The 26,575-nt window shown below is 40.5% G+C and overlaps 1 protein-coding gene across 1 annotated transcript; it reads left to right on the top strand.

The window, feature by feature from the left end:
- Window positions 1-5,402: 5,402 nt before the first annotated feature.
- rad21b (RAD21 cohesin complex component b) lies at window positions 5,403-26,069 on the top strand. The gene is made up of 14 exons (XM_015356998.2): window positions 5,403-5,526; window positions 14,025-14,207; window positions 14,501-14,630; window positions 15,451-15,550; window positions 15,862-15,968; window positions 16,803-17,018; window positions 17,894-18,022; window positions 18,888-19,019; window positions 19,109-19,332; window positions 19,797-19,950; window positions 20,863-21,005; window positions 21,525-21,701; window positions 22,617-22,700; window positions 23,537-26,069. Exons 2-14 carry the CDS (start codon window positions 14,064-14,066, stop codon window positions 23,726-23,728), a joined length of 1,932 nt encoding a protein of 643 aa, XP_015212484.1. The 5' UTR covers window positions 5,403-5,526; window positions 14,025-14,063; the 3' UTR covers window positions 23,729-26,069.
- Window positions 26,070-26,575: the final 506 nt, after the last annotated feature.

Raw genomic sequence — 26,575 nt, 5'->3', positions numbered from 1 at the left:
TAGTAAATGTACCTGGTACTGGTTGCTGTTTTCGCACTGTGTCTGCTCATCAAGAAACCTCAAAACTTAAATTATTGGTCATGTTTTCTTCACTTGCTTGCCTGCCCTGTAACTCGTCATTATATCTTTACTGCTTTCACTAAATTTCCCTGTTGGTAAAACAACGATCTGAAATTAAAGTAAAAAAACAGTAAAGCTATAAAATACCTTTTGTTTGGGAGAGAAGCAGTTCATGTTTTGCTTCTGAGGGGTATAGTTCTATTTTTACCACTGTTTAATACCTGCCAAAAGATTCCTTTCTCCTGAATGTTTTTTTTCCTTTTGCTGCACAAAGAGCAAGATGTAACAGAACAATAAAACAAACCAATGAAACAAATGCCAGTGTTTGTTCTCATGGAGCAAAACAGCACAGCCTCTAGACAGCTTCTTAATTAATCTGATGTGCCCTTCACAGTGCTGTTAAAAGGTCACATGCTAAACAGGGTGTTAGAAAGACCCCATAGATTTAGAGCTCGCGGAAAATGCATGAGATCCCTAAAGATTCATAGAGTTTCACAGAAATCCCCTTGTTTCTCCATGAAGACCAAAAGCAGCAATTAAATAGACTGCATTCATCACTGTCCTACTGCTGCTTTACGCAGATGGAAATGCAGCCATAGAAACAAAATGTACTCTAGCATCACTGTTAATAGACTTGGCCTTTCCCTACCTCTTGCTGTTGCTAAGGGCTGTTTTCCTTTCTGACGCAGGAGAAAGAATTCCAAGGATTCACCATGAAATCCTCATTATTTGTAAACAGCTGTGAATGTTGGTTGAAACTTTGAAACAATCTATGTGTGGGGAATTTGTGTTTAGGGGCCTTAACAATAGAAATATCTGTGTCAACATTTAAATTAAGTTCTCTTTTAAAACATTATAATCAATGAAATTAGTAAGCAGTGGATGGCTTATAATCTTACAAACTGCCTACTTAGGTCTTCGATTTCGTTCCATGATACACTGGACATTATAAGACATAACACATACTAGTAAACTGAACTTAACCTAAAATGTGCTTAATTTACCATTTGGTAGTATACAACATAATTGGACCTGTCAATTGCAATTGTTATATTTTCGTTTGGACTGAGCTTGACATTATTTTTTGTTTTTATACTACTTAGAGTATAACTGATGAATTACAAGTTAAAGTTAAATCTAGATCTGGTTTTCCATCCCAATGCAATTTAAGTTTAGCTTTATGTGTGCCCTCTAAGTACTCACTTGTAATTCCTATTCTGGGTTTTTGGGATGGTGTCCACAAAATGGCTCCCTAAAAAAGTTCCAGGGCGGTTTGATACATTATGTTTTTCTGTTGTAAGATTTCTTATTGCTCCATATCACTCTACACTTTGAATAGTCACCCTTACTTTCAAAGCAACACTGGCTCGGGTTTATTTACATAACTTTGATTGGGAAGGCTCATATCTTTTGGAGTTACTGCAATTCTATGTGTCACCTTACAATTTATCCAATTGATCAATTTATCAAATTGGATCTCTGCAGATTATTATCTGTTTTGGGGGGTGCAATTCTTTCTAATTGACTCAAACAAATGACTTCAATTAATTCCAGATTTAATTCAAACTATCTAGCACTCTTCAGCTCTGCAATTGTTAACACTGTTCCCTAAATGTTAAAATCTTTCTCCTTATCTTTTCCTTTCCTTTATTCTTGTGCAGAAGTGTTAGCATCTGGTCAGGCTGTCAAGGTTAATGTGAATTTCTACTCACTTAATCTATCTAATTAAACCTATTAAATTAAGAACTAATCCCTGGTATTAGTAAAATCACTTAAGGTGAGGTAAAATTTAGCACAGAAAAAATGGTATTATGATTTCATTTTGGTTTTTACATGTAAAAATAAAAATAGTTTACACACAGTAACTGTATGGTATGAAAAAAGTAAAAGAGACACTTTTGCTTATAGGCTTACTGGATCAGGGTTCAGCACAGGTTGTGTATTATTAACTTGACTGAAGGTTCATGACTTTTCCCTGATCTGTCACACAGCATGCAGTTGGTACTGCATTTGTACAGTATCTCAGTTTTTGTGGTGTATTTACCATGACTACATTGCAACACAATACGTGCTTTTCAGCTATGTCATCTAAAAATAGAAAGTGTGATTTGTGATAGAAGTCTTTGAAGTTTGATACATAGTACATTTCTTAGATGCTAAGAAAATGCTAATTAGCTGTGCTATTTTTAATCTTTTTGTGTCAGTTTTAAAATATTGTTTCAGCTCTGGTTGCAAGAAAACAATATAGATAGAAAATAAGATGAAAAGCTCAGGTGTCAAGTTTCAGTAGTTTTGTTTGCTGTAATTATGTTAAAAGATGATAAAACTTCCACTCCGATAAAATCATGGAATATACCAGAGAATTTTCCAGAGCAGAATAAATCTAATAATCGGTACAGTATATCCATTTATATATTATATTATTATATATTTCAAAGCAAGAATATGTTTCATTTTACTGTAAAACATAGTAATTAATTTACAGTTGCTACTTCAAAATAAAAGACTTTTTACATAGTTTAATCTCGGTTAAATAGACCTATTGAAATCTAAATTTCAAAAAGAGTTTTTTTTATTTGCAATAAATATTACAGTAATTTATGTTGCTGAATATATACTTAGGAATGTACTTTTGTGGGGTCTCTGCTTGAAATGGTTCAACTTCATGTGAACTTTCGAAGCGTTTTGTTGTTATGCGTTACTGCTACCTGGTGGTAGAAAGCGTACTTAAAATAATTAGGCGTAAACACGACCACATAATTTCTAAAAACTAAAACAATTTGGCAGTGCTATACACAACCTTAGAGATTAGCTCACTCATACTTTAAGTAAATTTCACATTTATGTGCAGTCCATTTCAAAGCTGCTCAAAGGCTTTTATTTTATTTTCAATATGTTCTGAACTATAAACTACTTTTTATCATCTACATAAACATTTTGTTGCCGCCTTCCTTCTCACATTACGTTGCTGAAGGTTTCAATGTCAGATACTGGGAAAGTACGTTCCACGCGTTGTGTCTAATTTCTGTTTATTCAGGACTGCGCGATTTTCATAGGAAAATCTCGTTGAGGGAAATCCGTAGGTTCGGGTCCCCTCTGCAGTCAGTGGGTGAAGGGCTTTTCTTTTCCTTTAGCGCTCCCGACCAGAATCTGGCACAATGAACCGGTGTGGCTCGGATATCATAATTCCTTACTCTTACATAACGCCTTTCTGGACACTCCATTCAAAGCGCTTCACAGGTAATGGGGACTCCCCTCCACCACCACCGGTGTGTTGCTCCCACCTGGATGATGCGACGGCGGCCATAGTGCACAACACAGACCAGGAGAATAGTGATGAAGCCAGTTCAGAGATGGGGATTATTAGGAGGCTAGGACTGGTAAAGACCAGGGGGGAAATTGGGCCAGGGCGCCGGGGTAACACCCCTACAATTTTCGAGAAACACCCTGGCGTTTTTAACGACCAGAGAGAGAGAGTCAGGACCTCGGTTTTACGTCTCATTTGAAGGACGGCGTCTTTTTACAGTATAGTGTCCCCATCGGCATAGAGGGGTATTAGGACCCACACAGATCGCAGGGTGAGCGCCACCAGCTGGACCCACTAACACCTCTTCCAGCAGCAGCTTTCCCCCAGGAGGTCTCCCTACTGACCAGCCTCACACCTGCTGAGCTTCAGTGGGGCTGTCAGTTGTGAGTTGCAGGGTGATATGGCTGCTGGCTGGATATAGTAGGTAGGATATGGAAAATGCGTACCGAACTACAGAGATATCAAGGCAGGGACGACAAAAAACGGAGAAAATAAACGTAAACATAAAATGCTTGAATCCAAAACGATGTGACTTGGCTAATTGTGTCTTTGGATGGCACCGTGTGCGCCTCGCTAGCGATCAGAAGCAGGGCCGGCCCTTGGGTTAGAATTAGTGACTGGAACCCGAGGCCACCAGGGGGCGCTCTCCATGTGCACTACAACATACCTTTAATCGGGCTCACACCCCAAGAAGGCTCCAAAGCCGAAACGTTGCGTTTCTTTTCTTCACGGAATAAACCTTTACTTATTGCTTTAATCGGCACGTTCACACGAGAGCCAAAACGTCTCTCCGGTGGATCTGTCTGTTGCTGCCGTACTAATCTAGGCTGTTAAAAATTTCATCTATAAATGATAATATTATCAGTTGTGACCCTAAGTGTAGCAGTTCATTTCGCTTTGGATGTAGTAAAAGACTCGTCTTCGCCGAAAAATGACACCAGTGCGGTTTCAGCTCCCGCTACACAGAGTGCTGTTTGTTTCATTTCAGAAAGTAGTCAGTGTTGTGACGATTAATCTTATTCACCTTTTATTACATCTGTCGGGTAACGAAGCATTACAAGTGACCTTTGCAACAAGCGTTTGTATTTCATTTGGTTTTGAGTCTGTCAGATCCATGTAACTAGCGAACGGTAGGCGCTTTTTTCAGACACGTAGACTACTGGAGGCGTTTTACTAGAAGTTAACAGACGTTAAAATGTTAAAAGTACTTTGTAAAATGAGTGCTCCCCATTCTCATCAGTTCTTATGCATTTTTTTAAAAGCTGGTTGGTATATATTTTGTAGTTATATAATTCATCAGTTATATAATTAATATATACATAGTAAAAACAGTAAAATAAAAGAGTAAAAAGTTTGGGGGTGGGAGCTCATAATAATTGTGTGTGCGCCCAATTGTGATCTGCAAGGCTGCTGAAAAGCTATGGCCGACTTTGAGCAGAAACCCTGGAGTCCAGCCCTGAGCCTGTGCTGTCGATATAATTTCAACAGAGTCACCAATGTCTCTTTCAAACAGACACACGTGTTTGTCTCCAAACTATTTCTGAATGTAAGATTGTGACAGCTTTATTTCCCACATTTAGTCTTTTATTTTTTCCTGTAAAAATGCCACCGTTATTATATACTCCAGGTGATGTTACTCTTGTGTGTATTGTAGATATTTATTTCATTGTGGCAGTAAAAAAGTTTTAAAAAAATCTTTCCTCCCCATTTTCCGCTGTTACTACACACGTCCAGGGTTGAAGTATCGTCGGTTCTCAGCAATAACATTCCAAAACCCACATTAAGACAGTCACCCAAGCCCGCATTTGTGTTTTCAAACGCAAAACGATTTTTATTGCAAATGACTGCAGAACGGGCGCCCCAATACAGATTAAGAGTAAGGACTGGTTACTGAGTGACCCAGCGAGACAACACCTCCACGCAGTCGGCTACAGTATCTGTTCCACGGGTGGCGTCAGTCAAAGGCGGAGACCCGCCCCCACTGGGCTGAAATTTTGACTGTAAACATCCTGCGAATTTAAAAGCAGACTTTGGGCGGGAGGAAGAGGAAAGAGGGCAGGCGCCATCTTGTTTGTTTTAGTGAATCAGTGAGAAGGAGGAGGGGTAGGAAAGTATTGTACGGCCGCCAAAAAAGGAATACGGTAATTGGGCATAAATAGGTAAGGAATGCTTTTAAAAATGGAAATTACGAAAAAAAATAAGTGTGTCCGTTATACTTATTTTGGAGGCCCGGTGGTGTTTTTTTTTTGTTGTAATTCTCGGCAGACGACCGCTGAATTAAAAAAAAAAGAAAAATACTGCCTTGCTTGCAAATTACGGAGCAGATTGATTATTGGTATAACCGGGGCTCGTATTGCATATCTCCCGCTCTAGATGGACGAAGTTACAAGTTAGTTTTTTCTTTTATGTGTTTTATGCTTGTCGTAAATTCCGGGTGTCTTCGCTCATTTATCTTGCAGGAGCTCGTTGGGAAGTTGCTTTTTTTGGGCCCTGTCGTCGTAGTGTTAATATTTGGCAATATCTGTGCGTGTAGAATTCAGCGAGAGGTTCCGACTGGGAGAGAGCCACTTCGCATTTTTAGTTAACAGAGAACCTGGTGCTTTTGTGACAGCTAAAGCGTGCACAATTTGTGTAGTACAGCGAAATTCAGCACCGCTCCCACACCAAGCTCTGTTTGGGATTAGGCGCCGACCGCAGGCTACCATGGGTGGGCTTCTTACGACAGGAAAGTACGTGGATAGCTCATCGGCCCACGTTCGCCCTGGCAGTAGTATTGTGTCTGTTTAAATCCACAATTGCGTTTTTTTTCCCCCCATGATCGAGTTTTCGTCTTAAACAAAAGGCGGCGTTTTCCAGTGTCACCGCTTCTAAGACTTTAAAGTGGAGTTCGAAAAGCGGACATGTGATTACACGGAATGGACATGGTTGGCTTCGCTAATGAAGCGAGTTTAACGGCACCGCGTCCGTTTATTGATGACCAGATATTTGTGTGTGTGTGGTTTTTTTTTCCCCAACTTGGGCGAACGAATTACCACTAAGACTTGCGTGTGGGGTCTGCGTTTAAAAAGCGCGACAGCAGGACCGAACTGCGAGCAGTCGAACGTAAAGCGGAAGGAATGTTGCAGCCCAGATTCGGGAATCCGGAACGTTCGCCATCCCGGTTCTGAAAGATCCTTCGCCGGTTTTAAGATCAAAGCGATCCCCCAAGTCCGGGAAGTGTATTGAACTGCAGCAAAGTTCAATTGAAAACGCGCTGTCAGGCAGAGCTTGTAGATCAAGAAGCGACTCCTGTCGCTCCTGTTCCCCCCTCACACCGGAACGCCGGTACACAGAGGGATTTCCCGTTGTGTTGCTACTTGGGACATTTAGTCTGGAGACTTACACACAAGTAGTGCAGTTTAATTTTAATTTAAGGTTTGCGACCTCTGGGGATAAGATGCCAGGGCTTGGAAGGAATTGATGTCAGAGGTGGGCCACCCCTCGGAACACATTTTTTTTTACTTGACGTGTCGGGGATGATCAAGGAATCGTGGAAAAATGGCCCCAGGGATAGGAGAGCTCCCAAATCCGACACTGGTTTCTCCCACGCGTGAGAAGCCCGGTACCGCAACATCTCGCGGTATTTACACGCGAACGCGAGAGGCGTTGCGGTCCGGCCCGTCTGTAGCAGCTGTTTCTGCTGGTGGTCTGGGCACGGTTAGGACCACCGACCTGTGGTAAGGATGTCTGTGTGCTTTTCAAGTTTTGTTTGATGGGAAAAACAAGTTGCCCCCCCCCCCCCCCCCCCCCCCGCCCCAGAGTGTCAGACATGGTTTTATTTAGGCAGTGTTTGTTAGGTACTGTACAAATTAATATTAATATTGGTTACTAACCTAATGTTTTTTCCTTCACGTTGTTAATATGGCTGTAAATGCAGGACATCATTGTGCGTGTTTGTTTTGAGTCCCCCCCTCATTACCTGGAGTGTGGGTGTGCTATTTTTCATTATTTCGTGTCTACTGTGAAGTATCCAGGCGATTTCTGGTTTCTCTTCCTGTAGTGTTCCCAGGCTAACATCCCTGCTTTCTTCAGTGTCACACCCAGATCTTCACAGCAGAGAGAATCGGTGCTCTCTTGGAATAAATTTAAGCCAAGTTAATGGTTCTGCCTGCTGTATTTACCAAGTAACCGCTCAGGAATGAACGAACATGGCTCTTGTGCAGAATGACAGGGGTGAATATTGAACTGTTTACACATTTTATTTTGGAAGGACTGGATTGAAGGAGTATTGATGTAGGATTGTATGTCAAAAACAACCTGTGGTCTTGAGAACAGAAGCGAGAGGGTACGGGCCATGTAATGTCTTCATGGGATAAACTGGGAAATGTGAGTTCTAAGGACTTAATACGAGGTGTATGCTGTGGTGGTTCTCTGCCTGTTTTGGTTTCCGTGCCTCCTGATTTGTCACTTGTAAGGTGTGATTCTGTTGGCTTTTGCAGGACTGCTCTCTCTGTATTGAACTGCTGGTGTTGACACCCTGTAGTTGTGCACAAGTTACAAAACAGGCAAGAGTTAAGTTAATTGCATGAAGATGCTCTGACTGTGTAATTGGTGAAGCTCAATGTACAATGTTTAAGAAACCAATAGATTATCTGTGATGAGATACCGTCAAATGCATTCATAGCATGTGTCCAGCTAATCTGTGCACAAAATACCCCAAGTCACGAACACAAATGCATAAGTTTCCTTACTGTGAATATGCAAGATGGAGTTACTTATCGGTATAAGAGTGCATATCTTTTTTTGCGAAACTTTCATTTGTATAGATTTTCCAATCGGTAGCAGCAAAGGCACAACCAGATTACAGGGACATCTCATCTTTCCACGTGCAACCCTTGCACTGGGCGTTTGATGGTGAAATAGTGGTACGTCAAGGTAAGGCTATTGCAGCCCCTTACCCATCGAGGTAAAGGGGTGGACAGGAAAATGGCGACCAGTACGAGCTCGGCACGTGTGGCCAGCACAGCCTTTTCTCGCCATGGCATCCGAGTCCGTCAGCGGAGCTCTGCAGGAAGGATCCGACCCCATTCTTCCACAAGAAAGTTAAATCGATTCAGGCCTGGTTGATGTATGTGGGAAATGCTGTTTGATGTTGTTTCAGATTATTCCATTAATGCTTGATTGGGTTCGGGCCTTTTGGGGAAACTCAGGTCCAACTGCCTGTAAATAGTGTTATTGTTTCAAAGTACACTTTAATTTCTTTTTATTCTAGGGATGTTTTTGTTTTGAGTTGACAGTACATGAGCACTTCTCACTTTTTTTTAATGCAAAAACTGGCTATAAGAAGTTGGACCGTCTGAGTCCTCTGTTATTCTGCCCTTATTCTTCTGTGGACCATTCTCTACACCAGGGGTGCCCACACTTTTGTAGCTTCAGATCTCCTTTTGTATTTGGCAAGTCAACAACATCCACGGATCGGTAATTGTTTCATTCAAATGATAGTACTTTTCTGCGGCCCCGTAATATTACAATACATAACCTTAACAACAGTTAGGTTCGATTACATATACGTGCTTATAGGAATATGACTGAATGTATTATTTTTGTGCCGATGAATCAAGGTGAAACGGGCGGTTTTGGCGGCGAGTGCGTCAGCATCCGTTTCTGCTCCAAGTGGGAAAACGCACGAAAGTCGCAGTCGGCTGAAGTACGGCAAAGTCTTAGAAGCGTTTGTCGAAGTCCGACCAGACGTGTTCAATTTGCACCGCGTGGCACGCTGTGTCAAACTGCAGTTTCTTTTCCCTGTCTTTTCCAGCTCGGATACTGCGTTTGGGAAGTCTTATTAGGCCGTGCCGTTGTAGCTTTTGAAGCCAGCAATCCTGTTTTTCGTTTGAAAGTGTTAACGGTGCTGATCATATCGATCGCATTCTTGTCTTTCCCTTGCAGCTCTAAATTAAGTTCATTGTGTAAGCCTGTCAAGTCAGTTCAAAATGTCAATCAGGTTAATTTTGCTTGTTTCAGACAGAAGAGGGTGGGAATAAGGATAAGGCCCGTGTCAGCCTTATCTTGAATTTACCTCACCCTTGAATTAAAACGACCATGTATATTTTAAGATTGTGACGAGATCGACCCAGAGCTGTTTTGATATCGACACGTCGGTCGCGATCGACGTAATGGGCACCCCTGCTCTGCACACTATGGTTCCTTGTGTGCTGAACGTCTTCTGTGGAACACGCTGCGAAGATCCTTGAGGGACTTCTCAATTAAAATTTTTAAACACATTTTTCCCCACTTTCTAATGATGGTCTACTGGTTCAGTCTGCTGTGCTTTTTTTACCTTTTGTTAATTAAATATGTGCTGTTTTTTTGAAAAGCACTGATAAACTAGTAGAGATTGGTATATCGATTGTTTGCTGAAACAGAGTGCTTCTCAATTGACCTAATCTTTTCAAATCGGAATATAATTAAGAGAAAAGATCTGGTAGAATCAATGGGAAACCGTGATTGTTGGTAATCCTTGATGTGTACCTTCTTACTCTGGCATTTTGAGTCTGAAATGAAGGTTTATGATTTTAGTAAAAAAGGCTATGAAGTCTTGAGGCAGAGCTTGCAAGCAATGAACTGGAAAAGGAAGGGTTCATATTAGTGGAAGGGTGGGTGTATGTTTAAAACAACATTAAAGGTTCTAAACAAATTGAGGTCTGGGAAAGTCTGAACTGAAGGAGAATGCAGAAGCATCTGAAAATATATTATTGTATAAAGGGAAATTGGAATAGTTTGTAATTGAAGTGAAATATTATGCAGATTGTTTTCATTACTGTACCATTAAAGGGTAGTAGAACAGAATTCAATAATTTCTCAACAAGGGATTAGTAACAGAAGATGATAAATGTGTTTCATGCATGTGAAAATGTGTTTACAGTGGAAGACCTTGATAACATTTCTCCTTCCATAACCAGTCAGTACTGTTTGTGTAATTGGCACTGAGGTTTATATAGACTTGGATGGATTAACATTGAGGAATCATCAGGATTGATGATGCCATAATTAAAGAAATGAGAGATGTTATTCAGTGTGCGTTTCTACAATGTTTCATCTCCTGCTAAGACAGAGGTGCACAGCTCTTGTCCTGGATGTCAAGTGGTCTCCTAGTTTTTAGTCTTTTATTGCGTAGTTTTTGCTTCATTGCAGAAGGTGAAGCCTTACCTTGTTCTTGAGAAGTTGGAGAAATAGGGGCGAGTTGCCCTTGGAAGATAAGAGTTGAACATACCAGTGTTAAGGGATGAAACTGTACCCACAGATTGGAGAATTGTGCATGTGACCCCAACCAATAAACCACAGTTATACGCTTCATTTAGTGGTAAAGTTATGGAAAGGAGAGATCAAAGGTAGAAAGTGCTTTCAAATCTGGCATTTTAAGAGACAACAATCACAGCTTTAGAAAAGAAAGGTCTTGTTTAATGAACTAGATGTCTTCAAACAAGCAACAGGGACCTTTATAACACTGCAGTATATAACCTCCAGAAGACTTGATAAGGTTATTTCCATGAGGTTAATTTTTATTTTGCAAGATGCAGGAATGCAAGCTGATATGTGTACATCGATCAAGACTCAACATGGCATCGTTTTAAGGACCGTAACAGAGTTTTACATCTGTTGTTCTTTCTGATCTATAGAAACAAAGGGGATGCAAAGACAAAATTGGGTAAAATTATGGTTTGTATTCATGGTTTGGCAAGTAAAATTAAAGTACAAATGATCCACCTAAACATACATCTTAACATCTTTGTCCAAAAAACACCTCCTGTTTTCTGTCACAAATGGATTCCCTTTTTGTTTTCCACAGTTTTGTTAAAGAGTGTGCAGTACTACCTTGGGTTGACCCTAAAGTCACATTAGGATTTTATATGCTTAGATCAAATCTTGTCACTTTTGTTACATGGTTGACTTCATCTCCCATCTCCTTGTCTGTCTATAGCAATCCCCTCAGATTAGGAATTATTATTGATGCTCGTTTTGTGGTACAATGACAAAAAACACATAATATTTTAATTACAGTCTTGGTAGTTCTTTGGAAACTGAGCATTAAACATCTCCTGCTAATGAAAATGAGTTGTGTATTTAGTGGTATCCTGAAGGCCCTGGAATGTTACCAGTTTTGGCTGTAGCTGTTACATTTTTTAATCCAAATAAGAACATAATGGTTTCCAGCAAGAGGAAGCCATTTAGCCCATCACTCGAGTTTGACAGCTCATAGCTACTTGATTTAAGTATTAAAAAGCTTTAAAGAAAACCTTGTATATATGCCTTTGCTGTCAGTATCCAGAGGTAGTTTTCTGTTTCAGTGGTTCCCCACCCTCATCCTGGGTGACACCTGTGTTTTCTGTTCTGGGTGGGTGCTTTATTAGAGACTAATGGATTTAAATTTTCTGTTTGATGTTTTTACGTTTAGCCCTTAATTTCAAATCATATGTGTAACTGCTATCAGCCATGCACCTGTAACTGATTGCTAGAACTGTTCTCATGAATGTTTGGTAGTGTGATTCCACCCTGTGTCTGTGCATCATAAATTGACTACCTTTTAAGAGCTGGTTAGGTAGTAATAAGTGAGCAGACTCTTAATAAACAAGTTGCAGAGTGACTGTATAACGATTTATGTGCTGAAGTTGTTAAATTAAATTTAGAAGAATTGCCACTCTTGATTTGCTTAAAACGCGAGGCAGAATTAATTGACCATGTAACTGTGAAGGGAACCTTTGTTTGTGCTCTTTTGCAGAGCAGATCAGAAAGTTGAAATGCAGCCAATAGTCATTATAAAGTCATTATAAAGTGCACAAGATACAATACAAATGAGGAGTAATTCTGGGACTTTACATTTAATAGTGATTTAATTATTAAGCAATTACATTTGACTTGGATGGATTTAGCATGGTTTGGAGCTGTATAAAGAGTGGAAAAGTAGATGCATCCAGAATTCTAATGAAATAAGGGCCATTAAGCAAATTTAAAATGTATAGCGATATGTAATTATATATACTTTTTTTATGTAGCACAGTTAGTGAAGCATGCATTTTAAATAGAATATGTCAAAGATACAACAATACAGTGTTTTGCTAAATTCTTTGTCTTGTTACATCTGCAGTCACAGGAGTAGGCCTACTTGTGCAATTGTTCTTATTACTGTGCCCACAGGTATTTTTTGTTAGTACCCCATGAAGGTAATACAGCAGAGGTAAGAAACTCTGCTTATTTAATTGCAAATGTATATTATAATTGTATGAGCAGTAAGCTCCATAATCCGTTGGTAATTAATTTGATGCATTAAGTTTTGAACTAGTAGGAGCAAAATCAAGTGGATGCCTAAAAATAGTACCTGTCATTGTAGCCTGCTTGTGGCTTTGTCAGAGCCCTGTGTGTGTGTTTGTAAATATACAATTGAGGAGTTACACTGATTTCTGAATATGCACTTTCTATCATGTGACCGATGTTTGAACTCGTGCAGTATCTTGGGTCATGTTTTGCTCCACCATTTGCCCTTTGTTTTGTATATTCATGTTAGTTTCTTCTCTGCTGCACTTTTACATTGATTAGAATCACAGAAAATCTGTCTCTTCAGTGAACTTTATTCTTGTGAAGCGTTAGGTGCTAGAAACGAGGGATGTTTACACAATTCACTTGGATTTATTTAGATACACCCCTCCTTAACATGTCTGTCATTTTCCTAATCAGTTTTTTTTCTCAAGAGCTCTTGTCTAAATGCTGTGTGAAGCTGCTGTGTGTTGTGCATATTTGTGACGTCAGGACTGGGTCTGCCTTGATGGCCAAGGATCAGAGGTGGATAGGATGCAGTGACAGTATCACACCCACTCTTTTGGTTGCTTGTGAGTGGGCATGCTTTGTGTATAGAGGAGTACCAGTGTTAAATCCACAGAGGTGAAGATTACACTTCCATGCAGAGTATCTCTAACCTCAGATTGGGGCTTGTAAGAGCTCTTTTGGCAAAACTGGAAAAATAGTTAACTTTTTTGCACCAGATAGATGGCTGCAGCTGTGATGTATTGATTTGGTGGTACATTACAAATAGTAAAGAGATTATCCCAAAACAAGCTTTGGAGCTGTTCATATGCTCATTCCATGTGCGTGATGTGAATAATACAAAATGTTTGGTGATACAGAATAAAATGAATGTGGTAGAGTCTTGGGTCATGACATGTTTCTAGTTCTTACTTTTATCTGACTAAATCAAGATCCCTTACTACTGATGTAGAAAAATACTGAAAGTTGTAGCTCATTGCTCTGCAAGATTGCCTTATTTAAGTATCGCAAAATGTTTAAAGCTGGAAGTCTTACTAGAAAGCATTCGGCTCTGGAAATCAGATTTTTGTGCAACGGTGTGTCCTAATTTCTACATTACTGTGTTGGGTTTCTTGAAATGGTAACTAACATTTGCACATTATAAATAAAAACTATTATAAAAAGAGTTCTTTGTGAAGTTATAACAAAAAAAATCATTCATATTTCAAAAAGACATTTTTGTGTCACAAATCTCTGCGCTGTGTGAAACATTTAAAATATTCAAAGCCTTTCCCCCGGAACCACCAATGTTTAATCTTGGAACAACTTTAAATAAAATGAAATATAACTTTTTTTTTAACGAACATTTCGTTTTGTTTTGCAGGATTGCAGTTTCCTCTTGGCGTAAGAAGGAGCTGGGACAATGTTTTATGCCCACTTTGTCCTCAGCAAGAGGGGGCCGTTGGCCAAAATCTGGCTTGCGGCCCACTGGGATAAGAAGCTTACCAAAGCACACGTGTTCGAGTGCAATCTGGAGAGCAGTGTGGAAAGCATCATCTCTCCAAAGGTTAAGCATCGTGCCTTTTTGAAGCCGTCAAAAGCCAGTTTCTGAAAATAAAAAATTGTTCTCTGAAGTAAAATCTTTAGAAGACAAAGTGACGGCTCTGAGGAAAGGGAAATCTTGTAGGCTTACTGTGTCATGGTGAATAGTTTCTTTCTGATTGTCAGTTTTCTTCAAAGCAAACTGTTAAGTGGTTTTGTGTTATGATTGGGGGAAAAACTGGTTGCTTGTAATGGTTGCGTCTCATTGTGTCCGGGCAGTCCTGAAATGGAACCTCTGATGTCATTTAACTTTTTCAGGTGAAAATGGCGTTGAGAACTTCTGGCCATCTCCTCTTGGGCGTTGTAAGAATCTACCACAGGAAAGCCAAATACCTCCTTGCTGATTGTAATGAGGCGTTCATTAAGATCAAAATGGCTTTTCGTCCAGGTGAGGCGCTTTCTAAAAATCCTGTCGGTGTGGAAGTCACTTTTTATTCCTGTGGATGTTGGTGTTTCTGAATTCTCGTACTGGGTCTTGTTCTTAAATGCAAATTAGTATTTTATAAGAAAAGATGATATTTTAAAATGTTTTATGGCTTAATTTAGTAATAGAGTGTTGTGAGTTGGTGGCTTGAATTAACTTTTAGGTAAAGAGTACCTTTTGGCTACTAGGAATAACCCAGTTGGAACACTGACTGGCACTGGAATTCAGTATAGTTTTTATCAGTATAATAATAAAATATGCCAAATATACCATTACAGGGTATATATAAAATATTATGCTATGATAAACAGACATGGCTGATCAATCTCTTTGGGAGAGATATCCAAGAGATACTGTTAATACAGATGTGTTGACTATACTATTTGGATCAGTGTAGCTAAGCTTAGTTTAAAATAACATTGTTCCTCATTGGTGGTTTGCTCTGGTCCTATCAGGGAACGTATGACAGAAGACCTCTGGCGCAGAGTCTGAGTTTGCATCTGCCTCAATCCTAGAATTGCAGATTGGGAGGCATTATTGTGGGCTCCTCAAAAAAGGGAGCAGTTATCATAGTCCAGTTTGGTGCTGGAGAGCCAGGTCATCCTGCTTATCAAATTCCTATCATGGCAGCGTTCATAAGAAGTGGAGTTGAAAGAATTGAGCAGTTCCAGATTTTTTTTTTCAGTTCAAGGCGAGGTTGTCATTATGGTCTTTCTGAACACTTCGTGCTAAGCATAGTTGCAGCCCGTCCGTCCCTCCGCTAAAATCTGCGGGTGTGTTTTAGGGGTTGTGGATCTGCCGGAGGAGAACAGAGAGGCCGCCTACAATGCCATCACACTGCCTGAAGAGTTCCATGATTTTGACCAGCCGCTACCCGACCTAGAGTGAGTGATTTTTTTTTTAATAAACATAGGAGTGGATTATCACCACGCTGCCAACATTTCTTTTAGATGTTCTGGTGTTGCAATGAAGACCATTTTATTTTTGTCTTACTATTACAGTAAATATTTTGTTCCTTATGTCTGTGAAGGAAGTGGATATAAATATTAACTGCTTTTATTAATTCGCTTCTTAGTCCAACGATATTGATCCAATTAGGGGAATTTTCTCAGGTTTTGTAACCAAAAATAGTTACAGTGGCACCAGGTTGTGAATATATTTTGAATTAATTTATATTAATGTTTTTTTCTTCAAGTGACATTGATGTAGCGCAGCAGTTCACATTGAACCAGAGCAGGGTGGAAGAAATCACCATGCGAGAAGAAGTGGGAAATCTCAGCCTTCTACAAGAAAATGATTTTTGTATGTAATTCAAGCCTTGCTTTTTAATCTTTTGCAGGAGTTCAGAAAATGTAAAGCTTTTGATCTTTGATTAATGCAGAAATTAAAATTTGCAAGGTTCGCGTGCCCTTGGGAGTTTAGCAAAGAACTTAATTCAATTAAATTTTACCAAGGTGTAAAATAACATCAAAACATCTTGGATACTTTACTATAAATGCGACATGCAGTTAGTTCTGTGATAAGTGCTTTATTGGTATTGTGGAAATAATATTAAGACCATAATTAACACGCAACAGAATAGTGTTCTGTTAACGGGGGTTCAAGATTATAGAAAAGCTTTGAACAGTTCAGCATGTCATTTTGTGTTCTAGTCTTAAGTAGATTTTTACTTTTTATTTTTTTTGTTTTGATTGCGGGAGTTTTCTCTGTTCACTGACGCCTAGTGTTCTTGCAAACCCCATTTATGCTGATCCGTATTTTAAACTCCTGAATTGTGTAGTTTTATTGGATTTGGGGGGCATCATTGATTTTGTTTTGACTTGAATCCCAACTGTGTCTGGTTACTCAAACGAGCTCGATGACCTAGGTGTCACGGGTTCGAGCCTGGGCTGTCTCAGTAACCGACCAACTTGGTTTTCTATTGATAGGTGATGTTCGTCTCTTCTTGCTGGTGGTTAATCTCCTGTACATGAATGTGGAGTCTGGTACCCTCTGGTAGCAGTGATTCTCAGGGGGGCAGGTTGGAGGGGTCCACACAACTGTCCATTCCCTACTTGGTAGATGCATAAATCTGTGAACAATCCTTGACATGCTTGCCTGAGCTAAACGTGGGCTGTTGTTGTCTCTTGGTCTCAGCTGACTTTGGCATGGACGACAGGGAGATGATGCGCGAAGAGAGCGCGTTTGAGGTGGACATTATCAGTGGCGCCACGGCCCCTAACCTGCTGCTGGAGCCTGAGCCACACGCCAGCCAGCTGAACGATGAGAAGTCCAACCACCTTCAGTACGATGACCAGTACAAAGACGACAGCTTTGGGGATAACCCCATGGGCAATGATGGTGGAATGCTGGGTAAAATGGCAATTTCTTTTTTGGCAGTCCTATTCATCCTGCCCCTTTTACACCTAAGGGGCGGAGCAGTGGCTCTGTGGCTAAGGATCTGCTCCTGTGGCTGTAAGGTTGCCGGTTCAAATCCCTCGGCCGGCAGAGGAATCCTACTCCGTAGGACACCCGAGCAAGGCCATTAAACACAACTGCTCCAGGGGCGCTGTATAAATGGCTGACCCTGCGCTCTGACCCCCAGCTTCTCTCTCCCCATCTGTGTGCCTGAGGAGAGCAAGCTGGGGTATGCGAGAAGACAAATTCCTAATGCAAGAAATTGTATATGGCTAATAAAGTGATCTTCTCTTATCTTAAGTTGATTCGCCTTTTAGGAAGTGGGTAGCCAGTATGGCCTATTCATCTGAAAACAAAATGCTCCACTCGCTCTTGGGGTTTGCTGCATATGCATGAAGAACTTTTGTTAAAATATTGTTATAAACTGCGATTGGAATTAACATAGTACTGGAGTGTCTTGCTTGTTTGTTTTGTTTCAGAATAGATTTTATTTACCCAATCGAGTACAAGTGCATGCTTTGTTCTAGATCATCTGTATGATAATGAGTCGGCTATTGAGCCTACTTCTGGTAGGAGGGTGAGGGAAGGAAGTAGCAGGTATACAAAGCATAGTGAAAATAAAGACAGAGCAGGTCAGGAAAAGTCCAAAAGGGGGATTTCTGGGGGAGGGGTGTGAAAAGAACAGGGTCTGTAAATGGGAGAATTTTGAAAGGAAATGAATCCATCATTGAGTGAAGGTTTGAAGGTGAGGTGTTTAAAGATAATTTAGATTTTTCTAGAAGGGGTGATGCATGTGAGGTTTGAATCCCCGTCTGATACCTTTTTCGCAGTGGACAAGCTCCTCAGTAATGAAGATGGGGGCGGTATCTTCGATGACCCGCCAGCGATGGCTGAAAGCGGCGTGATGATGCCTCAAGAGCATGCCCATGACGACGACGACGACTTCGATAACATGTCCCGTAAGCATCTTGCCTCCACCGAAAAACCAGGAGGACTCCCTGAGGAACTTAAAGAAGCAAACGGGCTAATGGGTTTTGTGTTCAAAAGCAGTACAGGTGGTCCTCGACTTATTACGGGGTTAGGTTCCGACGACCCCGCTGTAAGTCGAAAATCGCGAACCTACGCAAACCATACGGATGTGTAAAGAATCTGTATGCATAAATGCTACACTGTGTAATACGGCTTTGTTATATTTTTCCACTAATTTTTCTTAAGCCTTTTGGATCTGATCTTCCATCCAAGTCGCTCATAATTTCTCCATTTCGTGAACAGGGCCTTGTCTTTTTTTCGTTATTATTGTAGCTTTCATAGGCGCTGATCCTTTCACTGCTTCACAAATTCTTCCCTTGTCTTTTAATATTGTGGATATTGTCGATGAGAAAGGCCAAAGTCCCTTGCAGTTGTCAATACCGATTTTCCATTGTCACGCTGCGCTATAATGTCCACTTTCATTTCTAAATCTGTTGTCTTTTGCTTTCGTTTTTTTCCTGTTGGCACCAGAACACTCACTTTTTTGCTCGCTAAGCACCCAAACAATAAGATGAGGCAGCACGGTGTCGCGCAGGCTGATGATGTCATCAATGTTAGACGTTACCACCAAACGCCAGGACACGAAAATAATACACAGTACTGCACAGTAATACAATAAAGGGGACGGCTGTCGTAAGTGCGCATGGTCGTAAGTCACATGTTTTAAGTCGAGGACTACCTGTACTTTGCATGCCTGATTCTCATGATAGATAGAGCAGTTTTTTGAGGGCAGTACTTGAGGCTTTGTCGTGAATTTTGTCATCTCAATGGCTGATGGTTTTTATTTGGCTGAAGCTGGTGGGCCAGATAGTCCAGACTCTGTGGATCCGGTGGAGCCCCTGCCAACTATGACTGACCAGACTGAGCAGGCAACTCTGGTTCACAACGAGGAAGAAGCTTTTGCCCTGGAGCCCATAGATATCACTGGTAAGCAAGTTTATTTTATTCTTCCCCTCTTACGTTTAATGCCACGGACTGCGCATGAATGAAATCCTGAAAATCTTTGTGTCCCACAGTTAAGGAGACCAAAGCTAAGCGGAAGAGGAAGCTGATTGTGGACAGCGTGAAGGAGCTGGACAGCAAGACAATCCGTGCTCAGCTGAGTGACTACTCTGACATCGTCACCACTCTGGATCTGGCTCCTCCTACTAAAAAGCTCATGATGTGGAAGGAAACCGGCGGTGTGGAAAAACTGTTCTCCCTGCCAGCACAGCCTCTGTGGAACAACAGACTACTCAAGGTGCACGGCGCTATATTTCAGCCTTTTCTACGTTGATATGTGGGTGGAGAACATTGGTTGTTTTTTAAAAATGTCTCGCCGCACTGACATCATGAAAAGGCCTGGTGGGGAAAATCTGCAGTAAATCCATGTGGGTTAGTGCTTGGTCAATTACATAACTGATGCGATATCTCTGTAAAACAAAATGTTCTGAGTGGCTCTGCTAATAAAGCCTCAAGACACTGTCTGCGGTGTCGGTAGGCCAGACACTGGTTCCCGGTTCGAACTGGGATCATGCCACCTGACTGCTATGACGGGGATTCTTTGCACTATGCAGTTGGCAACTCCTGTCATTTCCCAGGAGGCTTTCGGTGAGAGCTGCGCACTGTAGCTGTAAAGTGTGTCGCATAATAAAATGTTCAGGTCGGTAAACTTGAGGAGTGCTTCTGAAGGTTCTTTATTTGTGCATTGGTTTATTTCCCCAGATGTTTACCCGTTGCCTTACTCCACTGGTCCCAGACGAGCTGAGGAAGAGGAGGAAGGGTGGGGAGGCTGACAGTCTGGATGAGTTCCTGAAGGACTTGGAGAACCCCGAGGTGCCCAGAGAGGAGCAGCAGACCCAGCAGCGAGACATCATTGGTGAGCGCCGTGCCTTCTCCCCTGGCTAGGAAATCCCTCATCTAAATTGAAAGGCAGGGGGGAGTACAGAGCCAGTAATGGTGTTTCCCCTGGGTACCCGGCCAGAAGAGAATATCTGTGCTGCTGGGACTTGGCTTGCTTGAGGGACAAGTGGTGCAATATTCTCCTGTGAAAATGTGTTTAGTCAGGGTGCTTTGACTATATAGCCATTCTGTAACAGAGGGTCATGTCAGTACTTTGTTGAAGTGTGTGTTCAACCACAGAAAACTGCACACTTTTTTTTTTCTTATAGTGAGCTGAGGAGCTTCAGTTTTATTTGCACACCCCTTATTCAGCACCTGATGCACTTTTAATGGGCTTATACTGGTTGTGGTGGTGTTTAAATCTGACTTTTTTTGAATGGGACAGTTATAAATTGTTTAGAACCGTTTTGCAAGTCTGAATTGCAAACTCAGAAATCTCTTGTATATCTGTAATCTAGAAGTAGGAAATGAGCAAAATACTTGTCCCAGAGTTCAATTGACAGTTTCACACTCAGCTTTGCAAGGTGATTATCTAGCTTATTATCTAGTTTATTTCCAGCTTTAATAACTTTGATGTCAAAGGATCATTTGAAGGATTGTAGGATGTGAGGGGCTACCAGCAGCCCACGCATTTCTCAGAGATAAGTTTGTAAATGATGGGAGGAATAAACAACTCTTTGAACTTGTTCTTTGTTCACATTTCACATTTTGCAGAAAAATGTCAGTGCAGTACTGTCACTCAAGGTTTTCATGTTCAGTTTACTTTTAATTATCCTCTCAGAGTTTCAGAGCATCCTGTGATGTATCCAAGTGGGAATATGAATTGCTCAAAGGAGGTGGGTGGGGGGTGATATCTCTTAATGTGCTGTGACACATGAATACATTCCAGATCAGACCATCTTGGAGGAGCCCAGTGTCCTGCAGATGTCTGCGATGGAGGGCAGCAGGACCACGATCGATGAGTCCGTTATGCCACCCCCTCCCCAGAGAGGAATCAAGCGCAAGTCCCAAGAGCCAGAGCCAGCTCTTCCTGTGAGTTTTGTCCTCAAACATCTTCCTTCGAAAGGCCTGCCAGGATTTTCAGCAATCTGTAGATTGTCTCTCAGAATTTTAAGGACGTTAATAGACTTTTGTGTTGTGAGATATGCTTTAATACGAAGAAAAAGATGTAAAATGTCTGTAGATTGAATTTAATGTATATAGCCACTGATATGCATTCAGTGTGGTACCGTGGAGTCTCAAAGTAGAAGAAAAGTAAATTTGTAAGTAGAAGTTAATTTTAGTACATTGTGGAGGGATTTTATACTCACCTGGGACGACGGGGGGTTTCTCCGTGTGGCATGTTTGAACCCTTGTCCTGATGTAAACCCAAAAATCTCAGATGCCCAGCTCACAAGCTTCACACTCTTCTGTCAAGAAGTGTGTGTGTGTGGGGGGCGGGAATATATATATATATTTTTTACTGAAAAGTTGTTTAAAGCAGCCACTGCGCAGGGGTAAATAATTGTTTGACGGGCGCCACTGCTTGGCGTGCCGGCTGCTCTGTGTCAGATGGGTGCTCTCGAGCAGCAGCCGGAGCAGCAGGCGGCCGTCCCGCCCCAGATGGAGATCCCGCCCGTGGAGCTCCCCCCCAGCGAGCCGCAGAGCATCACGCAGCTCATCCCCGAGCTCGACCTCCTGGGAGAGAAGACCAAGGAGAAGGAGAAGGACGACGAGGAGGAAGAGGAGGTGAGGGGCACCAGTGCCGCTACTGCGCTGGACACGGCCCGCCCGGCGTTGACAACATTCGTTTTGCAAGCCCTGTATTCTTGGCTTCAGATGTCCAGGCACTGAATGAATAGCCTGGTATTGGATAATTTAATGACGCTACTTAACTAAGTTATAAACTCCCACCTGCAAACCTCTTGTCTGAAATTGTAGTTTTGCCTGAAAGTTGAAATGAAGACGTCTGAAGAGGTAGTAGCGTTGGGAAAGGGAAAAAAAAACGTCAGTAGACGCAAAGCTCACATAGTCCATATATAGTCTATTAGGTTTTTAAAACCTTTAAATAAAAAACTGCATCACAACAAAGAATATTTTTGTAGAAACTGATATTAGTTGGATTAATATAAAAAGTTCCTTCTGTTTTTTTTTTTCAAGGAATTGGATTGAAATGTTGGTATCTATGAATCGTTGGCTTTAACGGGCAACAAGAGAGCAGTGTTGTTTCTGTAATTCTTTGAGTTTTCAAAGTGTGATATTTGGATGTGATCTGGTATTGAATTCTATAAGACATCATTTGACACATTTCTCTACAGCTGCTACTTGGTGTAATTTAGTTCCTTATATCCAACGGCCTTTTGTAGAGATTCCACAGAAGGTGCTGGAACAGGACCATGCAAACCTCCAAAAATGTAGCGTCAGATTAATTTTGGAAGTAGTGAAACTGCAGCAGTGATGGTACCTCAGTTTTCTAAATTCAGAATTTTTAAATTGGATTATAAAACAGTTAGAGACTGATCTACTACTTACTATATTTAAGATAGACATTCCCATAATGAGAAGGTAAACGATTCCACATGTATTCTGACCTGTTGTGCTAGTGAATCTAGTGTTTCAGTTGAACTTGATCAGTTCTCGTGTGCAATGTTGTGGCTTTCACAGGAGGAAGAAGGCCAGGGAGGAGACCAGGATCAGGAGGAAAGAAGGTGGAACAAGAGGACTCAGCAGATGCTTCATGGGCTCCAGGTAAACCAACCTGCAGTCTCTTTGTCCACTCATCGACCTGCGGTAGCGGCCTGTTGGTAAAGTGATTGCAGTCTGTGTGCTATCCTCTCAGGAAAGCTTGCTTGAGGAAATACATTGGTAGCCCAGTAAAATAATTCTTAACCAAAGTATGGCAGGTCCACAAGCTGCCAGGAACAGGGCTGGGATTTGCTTTCAGAGGGGGCAGGAGTCATGGTTTCTGTGACTTTTGCTTATGTCAGTTTTGTAGTTATCTGCGATAGTCATTCCGTTGCTCATCACAGTTGTTTACAATTGCAGTATTTTCTTTTGCAAAATATCATACAATTGTCAGCCATTTTCACCTGTAGTGAAGGGATGAACACTGAGTGCAAGTATGTTGCTAAATGATGTAAGACTTATCAGCAATTGAGTTCTCAATTACTACCTTTGGCTCAGACTAACATGTAGCCTCATCCTTTACAGGTTGTACTTTTTACAAACTAAAGTTTTCTCATTTTAAACCGATTTACCATAAGTTTGTACCTACATGAGACGTTTTCATAGCAAGTTCCTAGCCTTGCTTATGACGCGAACAAAGAATGTTTTATTTACTTAAAACTTAAATCAATTCCTGAAGGAGGCCTGGCTCTAGGTTTTACAAAATTTCCAGTGAGCCTTCACTTAAAATAACCCAGGAGGATTTTGAGTAAGATGTGGCAATAAGTGCCCGGTGAAGTAACACTTACCTTTTATGCAACCTTCTATAATTTTTGATGTAGTAGCTGTGAAGATTGTCAGGCATGCTCCTGACCATTGTTAGTTGATCATGTTTGTTTTTTTTTACCCCCTTTCTGCAGAGAGCCTTGGCAAAAACGGGGGCTGAATCCATCAGCCTGCTCGAGCTGTGTCGAAACAACAACAAGAAACAAGCGGCAGCAAAATTCTACAGCTTCTTGGTACTTAAAAAGCAGCAAGCCATTGAGCTCACACAACAAGAACCTTACAGTGATATCATCGCCACACCTGGACCTAGATTCCATATTATATAAGGCATTCTTTTATGTCTAGTGAAGTGTACACTAGCAAGTTTTCATCTTTGCAGGTTTAATATTTTATTGTTTGTATATGACGTTTTTTTTAACCTATTGTTAAAACTCCATTGGTCATTGGGTATTAGTGTGGGAAGGGTTTTTTATGAAGATGTAAGATAAACAGTACTTGGATTTTATATCATAGTTATGAGGAGTGTGTTCAATTGAAAATTTTTGAGCCTTTTATTAAAAGCATTCTACCGCTTATTATAAATTTAGTAAAATAGAACCCATGTGTATCTTTCAGTGGACATAGGCTTTGTATTCAGGTCTTATAATAGTTTTCTCCATTAATTAGTCTCCAACCATTATGTTGACAGATTTAGTAGTATGATTTTGAGGGTATTTATTTTGTTAAATGATTCAGTGGTTGGCCTTTGAAATAGGCCCAAAAAATTTTAGCAAATAATTTTGGCAAGGAAAATGCCCAAGTGATTTTATTTGGAGAATATCCAAATACACTGCCTGTTGAATTGAAGGAGAGAGTAGCAGGTTTTGGAAAAGAATACAGTTCTGTGCAAAAGTTTGGATTATTTTCAGTTTTATGAATTTAATCTGACTTTATTGAAAAGGAGAAGAAAACATACTGATAGAAAAGGCAAAGTATTGAGTAAAATGTTGCTTTTGTAGATAACAGATGAAACCTTTCAGGATTACTTTGTTAGACAACGAGAAATATCTTGACTTGTTGAATGCTTCATGAGGTGTGTGAGGAAGAATAATGCAACAATATTCCAGTAGTACATTGAAAATGTGAAAGGGATAGAGTTACAAAAGTGTATTAGACAAGATTAAGTGTATATTAACACAGGATGTGTGCCTAAGTGGTTTTACATTGAGGAAACCTAATTGTGTTGTGGAGAGTAAACTCTGCCTCCACACAGTTCATGGGTCCTGGGCTTAAATCTGGCTTTCGGTATATTGTGTGTGCACCTGTTTGCATGTTCTGCCCATGTCCACAAGGGTTTTCTATGGGTATTTCCTTCCTCCTCCCAAAGACATTCAGGTATGTTTTGTGTATTTACGTTGTGTGTGCATGCCCTGGCATCAGGTAATCTGGTCTTGCACCCTGTACTTTTGGGAAAGACTCTGGGTTGCTGTGAATCTTATCAGGAATAAGCTTTTTTTGGATAAATGATGTTTCTTTTTAAACAAAGTAAAGAAATAATACAACAGTAGTAGTTTTAAGCAAATAATCGTATTTCATTGAAATAACCCCAGACTCTGGAATTGCCATTTTATTCTTTTATGTCCACTCAGTTTGGAATCGCCAGTTGTTAATCAGCTTGACTTACTGCTGAAACTCTTGGTGGTACTGGATCTGAGTTTTGCGCCATTGTTAGATCAAATAACTGTACTGCAGATCTCAAGATTAGTTCACAGTATGCAACTTTTACACATTTAATAGTCTGGGAGCTTAGCTTCAACTTTTGAAGTGTTTGTAATAAGTTAGAATGCAGTAGATGTAGAAAACATCTTTTTAGATCTTTTCTATTTCAAGGTGCTATCTTGCATTCAGTGTTGGGGCTTTCTCTGTTCTGAAAATCTTGCATGTGCTACAGAAACAGTGCAGCTTTGTTTCATCCTGTCAAGTTGGGCAGGTATTTCTCTACCAGCTGAGCTGACAATGGGAGCGCAGCAGTCTTGGAAGATTAAAAACAAAAGGATGTAAAAGATAAAAATTCCACACATGTTCCTTCATCTTGTAGCTGAGTAGTAACGCGCTTTTTTCAGGTACCTGCTACTTTCTTTTTTTTTTTAAATAGGCTTCTTTTCCTAAGGTTTTCGAATAGTTGGACAAAGTTGTACGCTCCTCTTACAACCACTGTGAAGGTTTTGCATTTAAAATGCATTTATTTTAAAGCATGATTAAAAATTCCTTTTGCGTTTTGAAGACAATACATTTGAGGCCATTTATCACCCTGGTGTACGCTCTTAATGTTTAAAAGCTGCCCTTGTTTTTTGTAAATTAAGTTGGTAAATACCCTCAGTCATGAAGATCCACATTTTGAAATAAGTGTACATTTCCATCTAGCTTTTGAGTTTCTTTCAAATTATGCAATTGTTTCAGTGCAGCCTTGATTATGTGCCTGTAAACCTGCATTGTTCCAGTTTTGTAAAAAACCTGAAATGATAAAGTACCTTGTAGATACTGTTACCATGGAAAGGGTAATCATTCAATGTAAAAGAACTGTTTTGGTAGATGAATGTCAGATGCTTCTATAGTTCACTTGTTCCTAAAATAGCAGCTGTGTTATGTATAACTTTTCTAATAAAACTTAAATCCACTGTTTTAAAAGTATTGTTTATTTTCTTTCCAGTTCTGGATTAATAACCCACTTTATTACAGATTTCTACAGTAATTGCATGATTTTTAAACTAAACAGTGCACCAGGAATGTATAATTAGTATTGTCTGAATGTCTAGGAAGGAGGCTAAAGTATAAAAAAACTACCGGTGAACTTCTAAAAATTTGAACGGACTTAGTATCTGCAGAAAGTGGTCTACGAACATGTGAACATTTGTCTAATATTGTCTAAATTTAGGTTGAGCTCTTCTGACAAATGATAAACCACAAGCTCTTTAAAGCCTTTTCTTTGTAGCTTTGGTCTTATTGTGTAGAGCCAAGCTCAAAGTGAACATTTTCATTGTGCTACTCGGACACCTTTGAGAGAAACTGCAGTACCATGAAGCTGGCAAATCGTATTAGCTCAATGAGCTAATTTACAACTTGCACCTGCTTATCGTAGCGCTAGTTAGCATGCAGAAAGTATTATTCTTTTGAAACATACCTCCAATATGACT

Source organism: Lepisosteus oculatus, chromosome 10 (genome assembly GCF_040954835.1).
Source record: "Lepisosteus oculatus isolate fLepOcu1 chromosome 10, fLepOcu1.hap2, whole genome shotgun sequence".
Taxonomy (NCBI): domain Eukaryota; kingdom Metazoa; phylum Chordata; class Actinopteri; order Semionotiformes; family Lepisosteidae; genus Lepisosteus; species Lepisosteus oculatus.
This window is presented reverse-complemented; position numbering and strand designations above follow the sequence as displayed.

Bases quoted from the DNA above. Each gene is read 5' to 3' on its own strand.
- rad21b (XM_015356998.2), top strand. From the start codon at position 14,064: ATGTTTTATGCCCACTTTGTCCTCAGCAAGAGGGGGCCGTTGGCCAAA. The intron at 15,969-16,802 runs GTATGTAATTCA...TCTTGGTCTCAG, and splicing joins TCTACAAGAAAATGATTTTT to CTGACTTTGGCATGGACGAC. The intron at 21,006-21,524 runs GTGAGTTTTGTC...GCTCTGTGTCAG, and splicing joins AGCCAGAGCCAGCTCTTCCT to ATGGGTGCTCTCGAGCAGCA.